This window comes from Phascolarctos cinereus, unplaced genomic scaffold (genome assembly GCF_003287225.1).
Source record: "Phascolarctos cinereus isolate Bilbo 61053 unplaced genomic scaffold, phaCin_HiC Scaffold_3;HRSCAF=262, whole genome shotgun sequence".
Classification (NCBI taxonomy): domain Eukaryota; kingdom Metazoa; phylum Chordata; class Mammalia; order Diprotodontia; family Phascolarctidae; genus Phascolarctos; species Phascolarctos cinereus.
In genome coordinates, this window is record NW_027555736.1 from 56125083 (window position 1) to 56145378 (window position 20296).

The 20296-nt window shown below is 40.8% G+C and overlaps 1 protein-coding gene across 5 annotated transcripts in view; it reads right to left on the bottom strand.

Annotated features, from left to right (window-relative positions):
• The window catches only part of KCNMA1 (potassium calcium-activated channel subfamily M alpha 1), a 909315-nt gene that overhangs the window by 233235 nt on the left and 655784 nt on the right, over positions 1-20296 (bottom strand). For all 5 annotated transcript variants that reach the window (XM_078150867.1, XM_078150865.1, XM_021006026.2 and 2 more), the window contains exons 10-13: positions 16265-16375; positions 12479-12584; positions 9753-9835; positions 3996-4065 (exon numbers count right to left, since the gene is read on the bottom strand). In XM_078150867.1, coding sequence (XP_078006993.1) covers positions 3996-4065; positions 9753-9835; positions 12479-12584; positions 16265-16375 — 370 coding nt within the window. The remainder of the gene's footprint in view (positions 1-3995; positions 4066-9752; positions 9836-12478; positions 12585-16264; positions 16376-20296) is intronic.

Here is a 20296-nt window from a genome sequence, read left to right on the forward strand (position 1 = left end):
TTAATCCTTTTTGCCTTAGTTTCCTCCTCTGTAAAATGAACTGGAGAAGGAAATGGCAAACCACTCCAATATCTTTACCAAGAAAACTCCAAATGGGATCACAAAGAGTCAGGCATGACTGAAATGACTTAACAACAACCAACAAATACAAAGGATTATTATAATTATATTTCAAGGTCGGGCTTGATTTCTTACTGATAGCACAGGAATGTGCAGCTGCCTGTCCTGGATCATGCGAGATGGCAGTATGCTGGGAAAAGCCCATTCTACAAAATCTAAGGTCCTTGGAGGTCGAGTCATCCAAAAGCCCACAGGTTCAGAGGCTGGATTTGAGCTCAGGTACCCTGATTGCAGAACGAGGAAGAATCCACCGTATCATGCTGGGAAGCTGGGCGCAGCAGCGATAAGCTTGACCTTGGCTCTAGGCTGGTTTCAGTCAACTGTGCTGCTCAGCAGGCTGCCTGGATGAAGAAGGGCAGTGCCAAGGGAGGTACCAAGATCACAGCCAGACTCGGCTTCCCCACCTCTCCTCTTGAAGATGGTTCTGGTAACAATGCATTGGCAGTCCTGAGGCATTTCCTTGGCACTCGACTGGGTGGAAAAAAGAGTCTGGGCAACTGTCAAAGCCAATTCTCCCCTCTCTGTTTAGAAATCTCAGAAGTTCTGCCATCAGGACATGGTGCTTTTATGTTTCTGACTTGCCTGGCTAAAGTCTCAATCTTTGATTTTTTGCACAGCCCCAGGACCCAAATAAATTGGGACTAAAAGACTAAAAAGAAATCAGGCTTTGGGCAAGTAAGAATGGAGGAGAGATGCCCTCTATTATTTTTGAACAATTTATACAGTTTACATTTGTAAGAGATGTTGAAGATGAAAGTAGCCATGCATAGGCACAGGCTCCAAATTGTGGTGGGGTGGTACAGTTGTTTTAGCTTTGAAAAGAATCATTTCATTCAAATTCAGTTGAATACATCAAAAAATTTAGCTTTGTTTCTAATTTGAAGGAGCCTTACCCCTTTCCAAATGTATAGCATTATTATTCCCATTCAGTGTAAATCTGCCTTGAGAGAGAGAGAGAGAGAGAGAGAGAGAGAGAGAGAGAGAGAGAGAGGTGAGGAGAGGAGAGGAGAGGAGAGGAGAGGAGAGGAGAGGAGAGGAGAGGAGAGGAGAGGAGAGGAGAGGAGAGGAGAGGAGAGGAGAGGAGAGGAGAGGAGAGGAGAGGAGAGGAGAGGAGAGGAGAGGAGAGGAGAGGAGAGGAGAGGAGAGAGGAGAGGAGAGGAGAGGAGAGGAGAGGAGAGAGAGGAGAGGAGAGGAGAGAGAGGAGAGGAGAGAGAGAGAGGAGGAGAGGAGAGGAGAGGAGAGGAGAGGAGAGGAGAGGAGAGGAGAGGAGAGGAGAGGGGAGGAGACATTCAGCTCCATACTATCATCCATCAATGTCAAGGTCAAAGCTGGGAAAATTCCAGAACCAGCACCAGGGAAAATCCCATAGAGCATCACCAGCCATGGAGCTACAACTCAGGAGCTTCTGCAAGTTGGGACTGGTTAGTCACTGACACTGTCTCCACGTGCTCAGCTCAGGGTTGTCCTGGTTTTCAAGACACAGACAGACGAACACGACTTTGGGTGGCCAACACCAAACCTGCCTTCTATGTAATGTTGAACTGCAGAAAAAGAGCCACCTGCTGAGGGCTGGCTAATGGTTGGCAATGACGGTGATCTCCGAGTGGAGGGCCAATCACCGACAGCAGGATACACTCAAAAGAATAGCCTTCAGTGGGCTCCCACATGGCAAAATGGGTCATCGTTTGCCAGCAATTAAGGAATAACGGCATGGGGCTGTTGCAATTGGCAGAATGGAGTCATTGCTGGGTCATCATACTGTTTGTTATGTAGGGAATGAGGGCTGGATGATGGGATCACTCTCACTCCTGATCCAGCTGGGAGTTATTGTGTTCAACTAAGACACCTGGACCCAGGTACAACGTAGCTTCTGGTATTTAGGATTCACTGCTAAGATAAGCTACTGTACCTCAAGTAAAGGAGTCACTAGCTACTTTCCCTCCCCAAAAGCTGTTTTCCTGGGAGCTTACTAAGTAGAAAAGTATTGCTTTTGGGAAGAGAGACTGGGTTCTAATTTGTAGATAAGCAAATCACAAGAGAAGAGAAAAAAGAAAACTGATAAATTCAATCCTACCAATATCCCCTGAAACTCATATACATATGCACTTTCCTAAACCATACATCTTAAGAAATCATACATTTATTTTTAAATCTCCTGAGAGAGAACTTCCTCCCTGAAATGAACTATGCTCATTCTAAACTTAGTTTGGGGTGAACCAAGTCCACATAATCAAAATATCTGAGTTAAATAGGTCCTCAAGGATTATGTTTTTCAACCCATAACTGAAGCAGGAATCCTGCTCATGTTACATTCCCTCTAGGTCTAGCTCATCTCCTTGTGGAGTCAGAAATTCATAGTAAACTGGTCATTCCACTTAGACCATACTTATTCTTATCCCTTTGGGTCCTATAGCTTTGAACAACAACATTGCAGTGTAACTGGTCTTTGAGAATTCCTGCCTTGCCTAACCCGATGAACAGCAAGTTCTTTGAAAACAGGGCTTCTTCCACCTTTTTTGTATTGGCCACAGCAATAAGATATATCACTGAGCACATAGTGGGTACTCATTGCATTGCTACTGAATGTTCAAAGCACATAAATGAGGGCAATTTGGGATATTTAACAAAATATAATCTAGGGATGTGTCAAAAGCTCCATACAGTGGACACTCACTAAAGGAATAAACATGAAGGTTAATAATAGAAATGTGGCATAATATAATAGAAATAATAATAATAGCTTACATTTATGTAGTTCTTACTATGTGCCAGGTACCATGCTAACTGCTTTACAATTATTATATCATTTGAGCCTCACAACAAACTTGGGAGGTAGGTGCTATTATTATCCCTATTTTCCAGATTAGGAAACTGAGACAAACAGAGGTTAAGTGACTTGCCCAGGGTCACACAGCTTAGAAGTGTCTGAGGCCAGATTTGAACTTGTGTCTTCCTGACTCCAGGCCCAGTGCTCTATCCATAGTACCACTTCACTGCCATAGACAAGTTAATTAGCCTCTCTGACTCTCTGTTTCCTCATCTGTAAAATGAGGATAATTTCATAGAGTTATTAAAGATTAAATAATGTGTGTCAAGAGCTTTGAATACCTTAAAGTGCTCTATAAATGTTAGCTATTTCTATGAATAAAGATCTGTTCCAATGACCCAGTAATACCTGGATATTTGGCTAGAAGGAATTTTCCAAATAGATTTTCCCTATCATACCTCTTTTTTTTTTTTTGGCTAGGCAATGGGGTTAAGTGACTTGCCCAGGGTCACACAGCTAGTAAGTGTTATGTGTCTGAGGCCGGATTTGAACTCAGGTCCTCCTGAATCCAGGGCCGGTGCTCTATCTACTGAGCCACTTAGCTGCCCCCTCTTTTTTCCATAATATTTTTTTTGACAGTATGGGGCTGAAGTAAAAAGTGGGAGCCATTGGGAACTCAAAACTTTAAAAAAAGAAAACCACATTGTTTTAACATATAATTGGGGGAAATTAAAATATTATATACATTTTTTTAAAATGAAAGGACGAAAGTGGAAGCCATAGGTGGCCTGGAGCTTGTAAGCTTAAACCAGCTCTCAAGAACAGACTGTTGAATTTTCAGCATGGTCATTCATACCTCGGAAATTGGCAATTACTACAAATCAGGCATGGTTTATTGTTTTAATGGTTTTCTAGACTTTAAAAAAGTAATAGAGAAAATATTAATGCAGATTAAAGATAAAAATGTGTTGTGTATTCATCTCCCATCCCCTACCAGGGAGCCAGTTGTTAAATATTTATCAGCAAGCCAGTTGAACATTTACTGGCATACTGCTGATAGGTTCCATGTTTATATACCCACATGAGAGGCAGGCTCTCACTTTCTTACCTTGTTGTGATACTGCAGCATCTGGGTGATAATTCTGATCTTTGGATGGTAGTTCTTTATGGAAATCACTCTACAAAAGAAAAAGCCAAAGTTGAGGTCTCCTCTCTTGCTCTAACAACGTTAGGGGCTCCCTATTGTTTCCTTCATCTTTAAAATGAGGTGACTGGACTAGATGACCTAGATAGAAGTTCTTAACTGGAGGCATTCCCAGGTATTGTTGTTATTGTTTTAAAAATATTCTGATAACTATATTTCAAAATGATTGCTTTTCTTTGTAATCCTATGTATTTTATTCCATTTCATATCTTTAAAAAACATTCTTTTGAGAAGTACATAGGTTTCATCAGACTGCCAACAGGGTCCATGACCTGCAAAAAGCTAAGAACCCCTGACCTAGAGGTTCTTTCCAGGTTTATAGTAAAGATGCAATGGTCCCACCTCCAGACATTGTCATAAGTCTAGGCTGCAGTCCCCTTCCATCACTGATTTTCAGAATTCTCATCTTCCTTTGAGACCAATTTAGGTGCTACTTCCTCCTTATAGCTTTCTCCAATCTCCCTCGCTAATCAAGTTCTCTCTCTTCTTAGATGTTCTCAAACATCACCATTTTCTCTGCATCTCTACTTTACCCACATCATTCATCACTTTATGCCATTATTAATTGTGTAGATACTACATCTGCTATGCCTGGAATGCTCTCCTTCCTCATTTCCTCTGCTTCCCTCAAATGCCAGCTAAAATTAGTTCCCTGAGCCCCTTTAACTCTAGTGTCTTTCCTCTGTTGATAATTTCCAATTTATCCTGTATATAGTTCTTTTGTACATAGTGGTTTGCATATTGTCTCTCCCCAACCCCCATTAGACCCTAGGCCCCTTGAGAGCAGGGACTTCTACCTTTCTTTGTATCCCCAAGGCTCAGCATAGTACTTGGCCCATTACGGGTGCTTAATAAATGTTTATTGACTGACTGAGGAATTGAATGTCATCTTGTTGAGAACTACTTCTTAATCAGTTTCATCTCTATGTCCCTGTATCTGGCAAAGTGCTTTGCACAGTAGGTGATTAATACTTACTATGATTAATAAATTGTGATTAATAAATTATTGGTGAATTCATGAACTGAATTGAAGGAGGAGGATCTAAAACAGTCATGATTTCCTACTATGTTAATGCCAGTTAGATTATTTTTAACTGGAGCAAATGGAGGCCAACAACCAGTCATTCCAAGGGTAGGGAAAGAAAGAAAAGATAGCACCCATTCAAGGGCAAATCACACTATAGCTATGTTAGGATGGCTTTGGGTTTTAGTTTTTCTTCTGTGGATCAAGCCTAAATTTGCCTCTTTCAGACATCTTTCCATTTCTCTTAGCTCCTCCCTCTAAGGACAAGAGAATGTCAGATTCCTCCCCCCAGGACAGTCCTTCCTCTTTCTCCTCTTAGCTTGGCCTCTTTTTAAGTAGATATGTGACTTTAATGAAAACAGTTCCCATCTATGCATCTCAGTTTATGCATGGATAGACCAGATGATTCTGAAAGCCCTTTTCAATCTTTACAAGTTGCTAACAACCTTAGTATTGGTTGACATTTAAAGAAGAGTCCTCCCTATTCTGATAAGGTGTTAGCCTCAAAGTGTTTGGGACATTTTCTTTTTGTTTTAGAGTTGTTGTTTTTTTCTTCCCCAAATTGGTTTTGGTAATCACTCCAGTGGTACCTTATGAGTGCCTTGGGCATCTTAAAAAAAAACAACAACCCAAAACAAAACAAAAAAATCCAGATGATCAGATCATTGGAAACAACATACTAATTAATATTTATTGTCATTATCCATTGTCTTTATTTTATCTCTCAGAGTAGAGGAGGAGGATGGCCACTTCATGGAAGTAAGAGAGCTTTGGGTACATTTTTTCTTGAGCCAGATTTGGGCTTGATATAAGCCAACAACAGTTCCCAAGAGTTTAAGACATGCTCCAAAATGGAATGGGCTACTCTGGAGGTAGGTAATGGGTTTCTCATCACTAGAAGTCTTGAGGAAAAGATGTCCACTTGTTACACTTATTTTAGAGGAATCCTTGTTATGATATGGGTTGGCCTAGATGTTCTCTGAGCTCTCAATAATGAGATTCTGTGACTCTCAGTGGCTCATCTAAATAAGAACTTCTAGTGAATTTCAGTGAGCGCAGGCCTTAGTTGACAATTCTTGTGAATCTCCTCCTTCTGAAACATCCATCCTTATTCAGAATAAACCACTGTCCCATACCATATGTGGTTCTGATTTACATTGGACTATCAGGAAAAGAGGACTTGGAGGTATAACATTTCCTTAGGTTCTTATCTTAGCTTTGACACTAATTAGTTACATTTGACACTAATTAGGTGAGACTACCTAACTGTACCCTGGTTTCTTTATCTGGACAATGGGGATAAAAGCCTTTAGCCACGTGAACTGCCAAATTTGTTAGGACATAAAAGTGCTTAGTAAAAATTAAAAGCACAGCCCAGTTATCTAAGTCACTGTTATGGATACCTGTGTCAGGAGTCCAGACAGGAATGCATATTTCCCTCAAAATGGAGAAACCGGAAAAATAAAATTCAAGATCAGAGCCCTACTTTACAAGTCAACTCTTCTTCAAGCCTAATCCTTTATGGAAGCAGATTTATTAAGTATTCTCCATCTTATTCCCACTAAAAATTACACTCAGATACTCTGGTCTGTGTCTTATTAAATCAACCACATTTCCCCTCTTTTAAGAAGATGTATAAACCATATTGTACAGGGAAAAGGTTGCGGTGAGGGGGAAGGGGAAAGTAAGGAAGACTTAGCCAAGGTGTCAGTTTTCTCCTAAAAGGTTATAGATGTTCATTAGGGACATGCACAAATAGTAAGACTTCCTCCTGTATAGACTCACACTAGGCTTTTGTTCTCGAAGGATATAATTTTGCTTTTGAAAAAGCATTGTGTATGCGCCATCTATAATTCAAGGAATAAGAGGGCCCAGTCATCATGAGAGCAGGTCATATACATTGGTCAGCTCTTTAAGCAAGCTAATTTCGAATGCATCTTTGCTATTTTTATTTAAGGGAGGCAGACTGTTTTCTTAGTCTGTTAGATGCAGTAAAGAAAATAAAATAAGGAAAGGCAGAGCTAATTTTTAATCCAACATTCCCATGTTCTTTTTTCTCCCCTGGCCTCAGAGAAAAAATCAAGGCACTTGTTTATCTTAACTAGAAGTGGGTTTCATTTAGGCTAAATGATTTTTATGCCTTGGCATCATGCCATTCACCCTTGGATATCAGTATTTTAATAGAGTGTAAACTCTTGAACTGTTCAGGCTCGTGGCTTAAATAACATGCGGCAATTAAGAGAAGTGATATTTCTGAACCTGATCTTCCAGGTGGAATAGACAAAAGAAGGTGCCATGCCATCATTTCTCTCTGGCCTTTGTCCTGCTGTTAAGACACATTCTCAATTGAATGTGCTATAGACAATGAAATCTAGTTATTACCTTGGAGGCCTGCATTTTATCCCTTAAAATGACTAAGGAAATATTCAAGTAAAATGAGTGAGATGGTGTTGCCGGTGAGTGCAGGGATATATATGCCCACCTTTTAAATATGGAACGGATGGATTCTTCACACAAAGGTCTCTACAATGTTGTTCCTGTTGAGGGTCATAGGAACTGGTGGGTAGTAGTAGGGAGGGATGGGAAGAAGTAGGAGAATATACATATATATGTATGTGTGTATATATATATATACACATACATATATATGATATGAAACAAGAAGCTATTTCTGTACCTTCTGCTGCCTACTGAGGCCCAGATTAAAAAAGCTCACAAATGTCAACAACAGGCAGGCATATTTGCTAAAGAAAAGTGAGGGGAATGAAAAGATCCTGACAGATGTGCCCTGCCAGACGCCAAGGCCAGATACTAATGGGATGGTCTGCTCTCTCCTAAATATGTCAGACCAACCTTACTTTATCATGACCTGCCACCAACTTCTAGACAGGAAAGCTGGTGTCTCTTGGGACAACTGATTAAAGAAAGGGCAGAAGAGATGAGAGGAATTCTAAAGTATTAGGCCCTTCAAGGCCCCAAAACTTAACCAAATTCCTAAAGAGAGGACACCCACACTCAAACCATATTGAAGGGTTCAGTAACACTCTGTAGTCAATAGAATGGATGTTCAAAATTATGGAAGACATCCATTGGAATTGAGCAGCAATGAAATACTTTCACTTAGCTCCTCCTTCTTCCAAATTGTTCTTCATTGTTTCCTGATACTTGCTCATAAGACCATGTCGCCCTTTAAAGTAGGGAACGAGAGAGGGACACATGTCCTGAGTTTTTGGAAAGGAATTTCTGTACTATGACTAGAAGCTACAAAAGGGCTATCTGAAAGACAGTCCTAAGGACAGCTCAAAGTCTAACCTGCTTTCATAAGGACATAGTTTTAGAAATGGAATCAACCTTCAGGGAGATCTAGTCCATTCCATCCCATTAAACAGATTTAAAAAAAAAACTGAGACAGAGACTGAGTGACTTCTCCAAGGTCACTTTAACTAGTTAAGTGCCATAGCAAGGGACTGAGCCTTAAGGCTATGATTCCCAATCCAGTTCTCTCTCTATTAGATTATAATTATAATAACAATGGTGATGATGGTGGTGATAATTAGCATTTATAAAGTGCTTTGAGGTTTGTACAGTGCTTTACAAATATTATCTCATTTTATCTTCACAACAACTCTGGGAAGTAAGTGCTATTATTTTTCCCATTTTACAGATAAAGAAACTGAGGCACGTAGAACTTAAATAATTTGCCTAGGGTCACAGAGCTGGTAAGTGTCTGAGGCTGGATTTGAAATTGGGTCTCCCTGGCTCTCGGGCTAACACCTATTCGCTGAACTGCCTAGTTGTCTCTAAGGCTAGGTTGGGAGTCAGGAAAACCTGTACTCAAATCTGGCCTTTGACACTTACTGGTTATAAAGCCCTAGTAAGTCCATTAATTTCTATATCAGTTGCCTCAGACAACCTTAGGATATATCTACCAAGTCTTCCTATCATGGATACCTCCAATATTTCCATAAGAGACACCCAAATGTCAAACTAGAATCAGTATAGATATTAGATGATTTAAATATCCTTGTGCCACTATAGCATCATGTGTGCATGTTGTGTGTGTGTGTGTGTGTGTGTGTGTGTGTGTGTGTGTGAATGCTTAGCTACCTTCCAGTTCAATGGAAAACCACCAATTTATCCACATCATTCATATTCAAAGGAATTATATAGATCACAGACACAGGACTAGAAGGAACCTTAAAGGTCATCCAGCACGACCCCCAAATTTTACAGATGAAGAAACTGAGGCACAGAGAAAATAAGGAACTTGTCCATAGCCACACAGGTTGTAATTGGAACAGTTGGGATTTGAACCCAACATGTACCATGCTACTTTCCCATGGCCTGGGCTCCCTCTGTACACCTTCCTTGCCCTTTTGGAGCCTGAACTGACATTTCTAGTCTTCACATTTTCTTTGACCTTGGTAGCTCCAGAGTCCACTAAACCATGCCACTCTAATGATGGCTTTCCATGCCACCAATATTATCTCAATCAGATAGAAAGTCCAGAAGAAGGCTTCAGAAGGGAAAGAAGGAATACTCAGCAGAGCTGGTACTTCCTACAGACCTAAAAATCAGAGAGAGAGAGGGTAGCACACCAAGGAGGCCACACCCTTTCCCAACTTCTCCATAGTTACCTCATGATGTTGGAGGCATCTTCAGCATCCGGGTCAGCGCAGTATTTATTGGCAAGGATTAGGCACGCATCTGCTGACTCTATCTGAGACACCAAAGGAAAATAACAAAACACAAACATATAAATAGCTCGGCTTGCTTGCAATTTCTCTCTGTTGGCAGCTCTTGGAGAACCTGGTGCTTCACAGAGAACAAGCGCTTTGGAGATTATAGTTTTCATCGAGAGTGTAGGCTGCAATTTCTTGCTAGGATGTAAACATTTCATTTTGTTGTTGCTGGATTGCACTACAGGCACCTTGATAATTATACTTTTCGCTTTGCATAGTGATTTACATCCGCCCTCCTCCAATTTACTTAACAAGCAATTAATTAAGTCTTACATCCTCCTCCCTTCCTTTCCCTTTACCAACTGTATTACTGTCCTTTTTTTTTTCCTCCATGGGAAGGGAAAGCAAAGAGGTTAAACTACCCCTTCTCCATCTATCAAGTATTGGAAGAAGAGAGGGAAGAAGTCAGAAATCCAGGCAACACCTATCCTTTAGACATCCCCGCACCAAGTGTGAATAGGAGCAAATATTCATTGAAAGTTAGCTCTCTCCTTCAAGAGGGACTATGTTTTGTGCTCAAATATAACTAGTAAGAGTTGTAGGGGGGTATACACACACGCACCTGTTGTGGAGGGGCGGAGTTTGGTATTACTGCTAAATTCCAAATGCTAGCTAAGATTTCCTCAATGTTATTCAAAGAAAATTCGCTTACTGACCAATTAAGGTAATTGTGTTAATAACTGTTATTTAATAATATTACTTTAACGATAAATTTCTTTTGGGTAATTTGAACCCTTTGGATAATGTTAAGATTAGCTAGTCTTAATAAATAACAAAAACAACAGCACAAACAAGGTTGTGTCAGATCTATGGTTTATTCCACTCAGTATTAGATTGCTTACAGTTGCACCCAACAGATTTGGGTGTAAAAACACGATTTCCTCCTCAGCCTTATTCTTAAAAAATGGAAGACGTACTCTCAAATCACCTCTAGCTTGGAGCTAATATCCACGAATTTACCTGAGTCACTTTTAGACTAAATGTTAACGATCAGAACTGTCACTTGAGGCAACAAATGGCTTGTTCCAGAGCATAGAACTTCACGTGCACTAAATTTAGAGAACATTGATGGCACAGGTAGTCCTTCAGCCTCTAAATAGTTAATTAATTAATTAGCAAATTAATTAACATAGCTATTTACTAGGTGGCAAGTTGGATAAATTCTTCCCTACTTCTCTGCGCCCCTTACCCCAATACAGCGGTCTGATGATAGGGAATTGGGGTCCCTGACGTGTCTGCCTCTGCCCCACAATGGCCCAAGTTATCCCAGTTATATTTTGTGATACTTGCCCCAGATATGAAATTCCTAGTTGTGCCTCTGCTCCCCATAACAAAGGTTTATATTTCAGCCAATCCCACATGCGTACAGCAAGTACCAAGTGGCTTGTCAAGACACTGCGACTTTCCTAAGTCTCTCTGCCATGCTCCCCTCAGGTCAAACTATCACACTAATGTCATGGGAATCTCGTAGATTTAAAGAGGGTGGGAAGGGAGGAGAGATAAGGTGAATCTTTGCTTACCGCTCGTGCACACACACAGCCCAAGTAAAAGAACAAAACTAAAATAATACTCACGTAGCACATGTAAGGCACTGAACATATAAACCTGAAGGACAACCCTATTGCTGCTGTATAAAGACAATATAACATTAAGACCAGATCCTTCTAACTTGTTCAGATTCAATTAAAGGGACAGGGAATGGAACAACACAGAGGTGATGCCTTGCTGCATCATTTTCCTCTCTGATGTTCAGTTTGAAAATCAAGTGATATAGCCATAGGCAGTGGAGGTATGTTTCTTCCTGAAACTTGCTATCAGACACCTTGAGGTGAGGTATGGCAGTGTCCACCAGGCTCTTGGCAAAAATAAGTAATAAATAATGATATTTGCTTACTAAAAATCTTCCCCCTTCTCCAACTTTTAATTTTTTTTAATCCTTAATTGTCTCTTCAGAAGAGAGTAATCAAACTTGAAACACCGTTAAGTCAAGCAGAACCTGTTCCAATGGGAATTGCTTTGATCCCAAAGGATCACAGATCTGTAATTGGAAGAGAGATGAGAGGCTGGCAAATACCCTCATTGACAGATGAGGAATTCTGGCCCAGAGAAATGAAGTGACTTGCCTAAAGTTATACAGATAACAATTATCAGAGGCCACATTCAAACCCAGGTTTTCTATTAATCTGGAATCAGACCCTTAAAAATATTTATTGGCTTTCCTTTATTTAGTACTGCCAGTTATATGTACTCTGAGGGAAGTAATAAAAAATGGGAGAAGAATTGATTAGGATATTCTCCAAATACATGACATTTGTCAGCAAAAAACAAAGATTTTTCTCTTCCTATTCCCTATCAGTAACAGATTCCAACATACACACACACGGGCTGATTATTAAAGCTCTGGGCTCCCATTTGTCTCACAGGAGGTGTTAGAATCACCTCCAAAATCCTGGATGTCCTCCAATTGCTGCTTTTCCTGCATACTGACAAAAAAAATCCATTGACTATAAGCTTGGAGGACAGGGGAGTTCTGTTTGGTCTTGTCCCCTCGGCACTACACTAGGCATCTAAATGTACCCATTGAATTGACCTTACAGCTGAAGCAGCCAATCGTGCCTTACCTTGACTCTTGCCAGGTCATGTGGATTGAGGACTGAACCCTGATAAAATTCCACCTGAGTAAAGTGACGTTTGAAGAGAGCTTCAAGCTCCAAGTTTGGGGAAATACTGTGGAAGGAAAGAACAGAAGCACTTCAGTAAGATACCCACCTCTGGTTCTCTCACTTTCATGACTTCCCCACTGCCTGCAGTGCCCATGGAGACAGGCTTAGAAAGTAAGGTCTGCCCCCTTTCAAAACTGCCACATGCCGCATCATCGGTGAGAGGCTCAGGTGACCTGAAACCCTGACATCTAATCCAAGGAACAGGTGATGCTCCAAACTTCTGGGTCATTAGAGAAACACGTGAGCTCAGGACTGGTCCACATAGCAAGGATCCCAGAGAAAGAGGCTTTTCTTTATCGGGGTGCTATTTGCTTGGTGATTTCAAGAGGTAACTGAACAGAGTAGCAAATGCTATACCTAGAATGAATAAATAAATGCTGCTTGACTCCTAACATAGAGTGTATCCTTCTGTTCTCATAACTTCCTATCTTTCATTCTCATAACTTCTGTCTTTCAGTCAGTCAATAAGATTCAAGTATTATGTACCAGGTACTGTGTTGTGTGCTGGGGAATCAAACAAAGGCAAAGTGGTCCCTGTTGTCATGGAGTTCAAATTCTAATGAGAAATTTTTATCATCATCATAATTATGTTACCATCATCATCATCGTTATTGTTATTGCTGTTGTCGTTGTTAACATCTAATGGAGAGACATGTAATAACTAGGTACATGTAAGATATATAAAGAGTAGATGGAAGTAGACATGCCATTTTTTGGTATTCCCATTTTACAGATGGGAAAGCAAAAGCCAGTTGGAATCTCCTAACTCTAGCTTAGCTCCATGGCCCTTAGACCAGATTTACAAGCACTTTTCCACTCTTTCTACCCTGGCCTTTGGTCATTTCTTTCTAATTCCTCTTTGGCAAGGGAGCTCTGCAAACAAGATTAAAGTTTAAAAGAACATTTAAAAAAGTGTGGTCAACTACTTCCTACCTACATGACCTTAGACAAATCCTTTTGCCCCTCTGGGACTCGGTGTCCTGATCTGTCAGGTGAGGAGGCTGGACTCCAATCTTTAATTTACTTTCATTTCTAAATCGATGATTCTATGACTCTCAGGAAGAGGTTTTCTTGAATTGAGGAAACAGGTAGGTACAATAAACATCTTTTCAGTACCTCAAGGCCCAACTGGACCAAAGGCTCAATAATTTAGAGCCAGGGGCTGGGAAGAGGGATAGAGGGTGGTCTAAGATAGTGATGTCAAACTAAAATTAAAAAAGGGACCACTGAACCATACATAGGGATCCCTGAGGCCACATATTGACTTAGAAAACCACACGTTTATATATTTCTTTTTTTATCAATACATTAGCACATTAAAATCAGATAGGAGCTACATTTTCATCTGGTTTGGGCCATTCTCAGGAGTACTGTGGCCTACATGTGGCCCATGGGCTGTGTGCTTGATACCTCCAGACTAGGAAAATCCAATGACAGGCAGGTGAGGAAGGCTAATAGCACGAACTCCAGCTCCATTATAGAAGGTCTTAGAACAACTGGTTCTGCACATCTTGGGATATAGTTCTTGCCAACATTCATCTTTAATTGGGACTTGTCTAGGACAGACCTAGGGATCTGCACTGTGAGAAAGGAGGGAGGAGGAGAGTGTTCTTTGGGGAATATCTCTTTGTGTTCTGATTGGATGCCTCCTGGAATTCCTTGTTCTTTCCAAGGTACAGTTATGTGCCACCTCCTATATACATAAAACCTTTCTTCATCTACCCAATTGTTAGTATTTTCTCTACCAAAATTACTTTGTACAAATTTTGCATACATTTATTCATGTCTACTGTATAACTCCCTAACAGAATTCAAGCTCCTTGTGGGCACACACAATTTTGTTTTTGGTCTTTTTATCCTTGACTCCTATCACAATGCTTTTTCCATAGAAGGCATCAATAAATGCTTACTGAATGAATGAATGATTCACTCTTAGACCACACTCCTTCTGGCCCTTAGGCCATGCTAAATCGGTAAGTCATTCCTGGCCTCTGACATCTTCCCCATGAGAATGAATTAATACTTGGGGGTAACACCCTCGGATTTTTTGGGGGGTTAGGCAGTGGGGTTAAGTGACTTGCCCAGGGTCACACAGCTAGTAAGTGTTATGTGTCTGAGGCTGGATTTGAACTCAGGTCCTCCTGAATTCAGGGCTGGTGCTCTATCCAGTGTGGCACCTAGCTGCCCCACACACTCAGATATTATTAAGAGATTGTGGTCAAACTGACCTGGATTACCAGGGCAAGGTTTTGAGGAATATTTAACAGTGGTATTCTTTCCCTCACGTAGACCTGATCAGGGACTCTTACAGGCAGAAATCTTCTCTTAAGAGTTACTTGACTCATGAATCAGTACTAGTTTCTTCACTTAAAGGATGCTTTATTATGAGAAGAAACTGAATTTGAATTCTCAAAAATTATGCCCCCAGAGCACAAGCACTGGCAGGTCTAGTCCAGCTTGTCATTTCAAGCACAAAATGCTTTTAATTTAGTCTGGCATCGTATATGTAGTTTGCCAGACTAGCCATATCTGGGGAGGCCAGTTGCTACAGACTCAATCACCAGGTGAAGAATTCTGGAGGCATTAACTCATAAAACTTTCTGAAAAAGTCTGGAGAGGTTGTATTTGACATCATGGGAAAGAATATCCATATCTAGCCAGGTGACACAGAAGGTAGAGTGCTGGCCTTAGAGGCAGAAAGACTCAGTTCAAATCCTGACTTAGACAGACTTAGACACCGACTAGTTCTATGACACTGAGGAAGTAACAATGTCTCCATCTCAGTTTTTCTTCATTAATAAAATGAAGATAATCACACCATTGGTGTGCTGGTACATTTTTAAGAACCGGCTCTCCTTACTACTTTTAGTTAGTCATTTGCATTATTAACATTTTCTCCACCACTTAAGTCTAGACAATCAACAAAATAATAAACCAAGCCCTGATTTCTAGCACGTGTTGATTTCAGTCGGTCTGGGTCCAGAATACTACTGAATAAATAAAGTAACACTTGTAAAGGCTTAGCCGTTTACAAGTTTGGAATGTTTGAAACATAGTAAGTTCTTAACAAACGTGTGTTTCCTTCTTTCCTGAATGGCACCTACCTCACAGAGATATAGTGCAAGGATCAAAGCGTAAAGCACTATATAAGGGCTTAACTATCGTCATCATGGTCATAATCATCATTGTTGTTATTATCGTAATGAAATAACTCATTTTGAAATGCTGAAGTAATCCCATCTCACTTTCCTTATGTTCATTACTTCTCTCCCTAACTAGACGGTAAGAACTCTGAGGCCAGGGCAGTACGTTATGCAACTTTGTATCATCCCAAGTATCTACATAGTTGGTATTCAGCTATTTGCACTGGGTCTCTCACTAAGTGCACCTGGGAACTGGTCTTTTCTACCACCCTAAACTTCCCTCTGAGATTACATTTCATTTACGCTGTGTGAAATCACACATCACATGTACTTTACATGTTTATATGTGCTTTATATGTACACGTGTATGTATGCATATCCATAGTTATTTGCACGTTGTCTCCCTGGTGGCAGGGACCATGTTTACTTCTGTTCTTTGTGCTCCCTGCACGTAGTGAGTGCGCGGCACATACCAAATGCTTAATAAATGCTTGTTGACTGACTGAATGACGGACTGCAGCCTGGACAGAGTGCCCCTTACTTGTGAAGAAAGACAATCTCCACGTTGACGTCATCCCGGTCTTTGTGCAGAAAGTCCTTCAGGAAGTTGGACACGCTCTCCAGAGTGATGTGCCCACAGACAACGATATGCCTGTGACAAGAGAGGCTGGATTAGTGAACCCTGGCACCAGAGACAACCCTGCCCCCCATGGGCAAGACGGAGAAAGAGGCGGCAGCTGCGAAGGAAGCATTTGTCTCCTCAAGCCGCGTTCCTAAAAATCCGGCTGCCCATCCCCCGAGGCCTGGGAGGCAAAGCTGAGGCGTTAGCAGGTGCTTAGAGACTTAGGGACTAAAAAGGCATATGGGTTCTCACCTGATGCTGCACAAAATCCTATTAAAAGCCAAACCATTTGGCCAAGTAGTTTTATGCATTTAACAATAAGTGGCATTATGGTTGAGTTTAAACGCTACATTATCAAGCCCCTTTGCAGATTCACATCTCTCCCTTTCTGCCCACAAAGCCTCCTCTCAGGAGATTCACTGTAGGAGGTTTGGTTTATGACATACAGCTTATCAGGTAATGAGATAACAAATCTTGCTGAAACGATGATTTGGTGTGTATGAAAGCAGACTGTTTCATCAGGGCAGCTAATGCGTGGCTTGACACATTATAGGCTCTACTGGCCATAAGCAGTTAAAAGGAAATTCTGCATTTTTCTGCCATAACTCCTCCAACAATGGGAGCATGTAACACTTTACAGTAAGTGGGCATTACTCAGAGCTAAATGAGAATGGAATGCCTATGGAATCAAAGATGGGGCTATCGGGGCTGCTGCATCAATGGCTGGGTTGGTTATGCTCCATGGGATTTCCATGCATGCCAAAGGAATTACGGGCAGTTAAGTGGAGGACAGGATGCTAAGGAGATATCACCTTGGTCTAGATGGGGTGCCTCTTCCGAACAGCAGAGGAGGAGTGGGGAAGTAGGTATGCAGTCATGGCTGCCATTCATATAGGAAAGCATTTAACAACACCTGTACAACAGGTAAACCTTAGCTGTTATGTCCATTTTACAGATGAGAAGCTCAAGGTTCAGAAGGATTAACTGCCCTACCCAAGATCACACATCTAGTAAGTGGCAGAGTCAGGATTTGATCCCTGGTCTTCTGTCTCTATGAGCAATGCCCTTTCCATGAACTCTTAATAGAATATGGCTGGCCACTCCTCACTGCAGAGTGGCCACATTTTTCAGGGCCAAATACTGGGGTCAGCAGACTCTGCCCCTGCTCTGGGTTCACCTAGGGATTTACTCCTCTAGGAATGAAGGATAAAGTGTTAAGCTTGTTATCTCTGTCCTGCCTTTGACTACATTTGCTTTAGTTCCCAAAATGCACAGGTAAAGAGCAAGGCCAAGAACCCTGAAGCCTGGAGAGATGCCAGGAATCTTTTGGGGGAGGAGAGTCATAATAACAGCATGTCTCCAATGTTGACCTCAGCCTTGGACCCCACCAGTGGTTACAAAAAAAAAGGCACCAACACCATGCCTGCAGCTTTGCTGGCTGGGGTTTGAGGCCCCAGCAGGTGGCAAATATGAAACAAGGTAATTTCCTGGGCAAAATTTAGAACCACCAGGTCTCCTCTACTTCATAATTGCTCTGTGCATGTTCCAAGAAGGCCAAGCCCTCATTGGCTGGAAGCAGTGCATAATGGGAGGCAGCAATGATTACTTATGCAATGTTCCATTAGAGGCCATTACAGGAGGTTGGCCTATCATTGTAATTTGGTGCTTGACTGAGTATGTGAGAATGATGCAGTAAACTCATCGGTGAAAGGATAATGATGCAGAACGAAGAGTAAATCAATAATACGCACGATGCAGTTAATAATATCGCCATTATGGACTGTTATTGTTATGGTGGTATAGTTAGCGATCAGGCAAACTGAGCTATAAAAAGGAGGCAGCAATGTTAATGTACTGCATCCAAGGAGATGTTTTAATCTTTGTTCTTAATCCTGGTCCTTGGAGGTCGAATGGGGCCATTACATCAACACCCAGGACTATATACATCTTTTAACTCTGATCATTGCTAACCGCCATTTGGTTTCATCTGTGTGCCCATAATATCTAGATATAGATAAATTTAGACATATAGACATATGTGAATAATGCATATGTATGCCTAAATGTGTGATAAAATATGTATTATAGGATATGGAAAAATATGCATGAATAGAACACAGGTGTGAGCAAGAAAAGGAGCTTAAATGAATGAGGTGTTAGGACAATGATGGCTAATGTAAAGCATACCTTTGGATTTCACTAGTTTGGTTGTTAATGACAAAGCCACTGAAATCTAACCTGTCCTGATGGCACTCATGCTACTTTCTATAACATCAGGGCCTTCTTTCAGAGAGCCTAGTCAGGCCAAATTGGTCTGTATTGATTCCTGATAGAGTAGGGAGATGGAAGACTCTTCTCTTTTTTATAAATGAGTCAAAACTAAGGTTCGGGAGTCTACTTCTTGCTAGGCCACTACCTACTTGTTTGCTCAAAGGCCTTCATCCAATAACCAAGCTGAGCGGAGTTGTGCCACTCTATATCACGCTATCCTAAACTGATTCAACTCATCAATGCTTTGAATCAGAAAGCTCAACAAACCTGATCCACTCAGACTTACAAGGAGGCAGGGTTCAGTTAATTGGAACTGTGCTGTGGATATATAAAATATATTCCAATGCAATCAATATTATCCTTTAAGCCTTTAATTAGCTTTCACTTCTCTTAAGGAGGGGACAAATACAGCCAACAAAAAAAAATGAAACAAAGGAAAAAGAATTGACTCTTCTCATTTGGTGTTAGTTGTCCAATAACACTGAAGACAATTGAAAATATATATATATATCTTTCAGTCTCAGAATGATTTCAAGGGTGGACAGCAGTCTTTATAAAAAAAAAAGTAGGGAAAAAAACCTCCCTTCAATATAATTGGTATTTTTGCTCAGAAAAGAGAGATTGATTGAAAACAGATTGCCTTTTTGCCCAAGGAGAGTTATTAGGTACATTATCATAGAAACCTTGGAAAACCCATATTGTTCCAATCTGTCCTATATCTGATTTGAAGATTTACGGCTTCCCCTTCTTGTGCCAATAATCATTTCCCTCCATTTTGTTTTCCATACAGTGAAAGTTACCAAGGAGCCAACATATTGAAAATGTTTGAATGCAGTTAGGATTGATGGATGGGAGAGAGGTTGCCTAGCTCTAATCCAGCATCAACATTTGAGGACCTACTTCTCCTGGTGGGGAGAGCCACAAGCACTGGAGAGTCGGGATGGAAGGCTGGTGAAAGGAGAAGATTTATTTCCTAGGAATGTTTTCAGGGCTTTTGAAAATTTCAGTGAAAACAGTTTGGGAGTAGGGAGTGGAAGAGGGAAGTAGGAAAAAGGCTAAAATGGGAAGGCTTCATATTTGTTTCCTCAATCACTATACTTTACTAAATATATCCTTTAGCTGACAGCCATACTGAACTAGCATATAGAAGTGTATGTGGGTGTTACACATTAGGAAAGACTGTGATAAATAACAATCCAAAGGATTCTTGCAAGAACTAGTCTCTCAGAATTTTTATGCTGTTGGATTGGCTTCTTCTACCCCTTCATTAAAGAGAGGGAGAAAGAGAGAACTACCCTACTCAGGTGCCACACAACCTTAAATTCCACTCATAAAAACTAATTTCTATGGAGCCCTATAGTCCTCTTTTACAATGACCCTTGAAGGGTTATGCATTGAGTCACTCACATTTTAGTATATAATAATCTATATGAAAATATAATATAATAATAATTACATAATAATCTATCATGTCTACTTTCTCCTTAGAGAAAGAGGATGAAGTATCTCAAGAAGAGTGGGTGTTAGAATCATAGGGAAGAGTACTGAAAAGAGAGAAGAAACTCAGACAGAACAGTTGTCAGAGAGAATTATTATCTCATTTCACAATTTTGCTGAGGGCTAGTTCTATTAGAGAATATAACTGTCCTAAAACAAGTCATTCAGGCTAGGCAGCTCAAG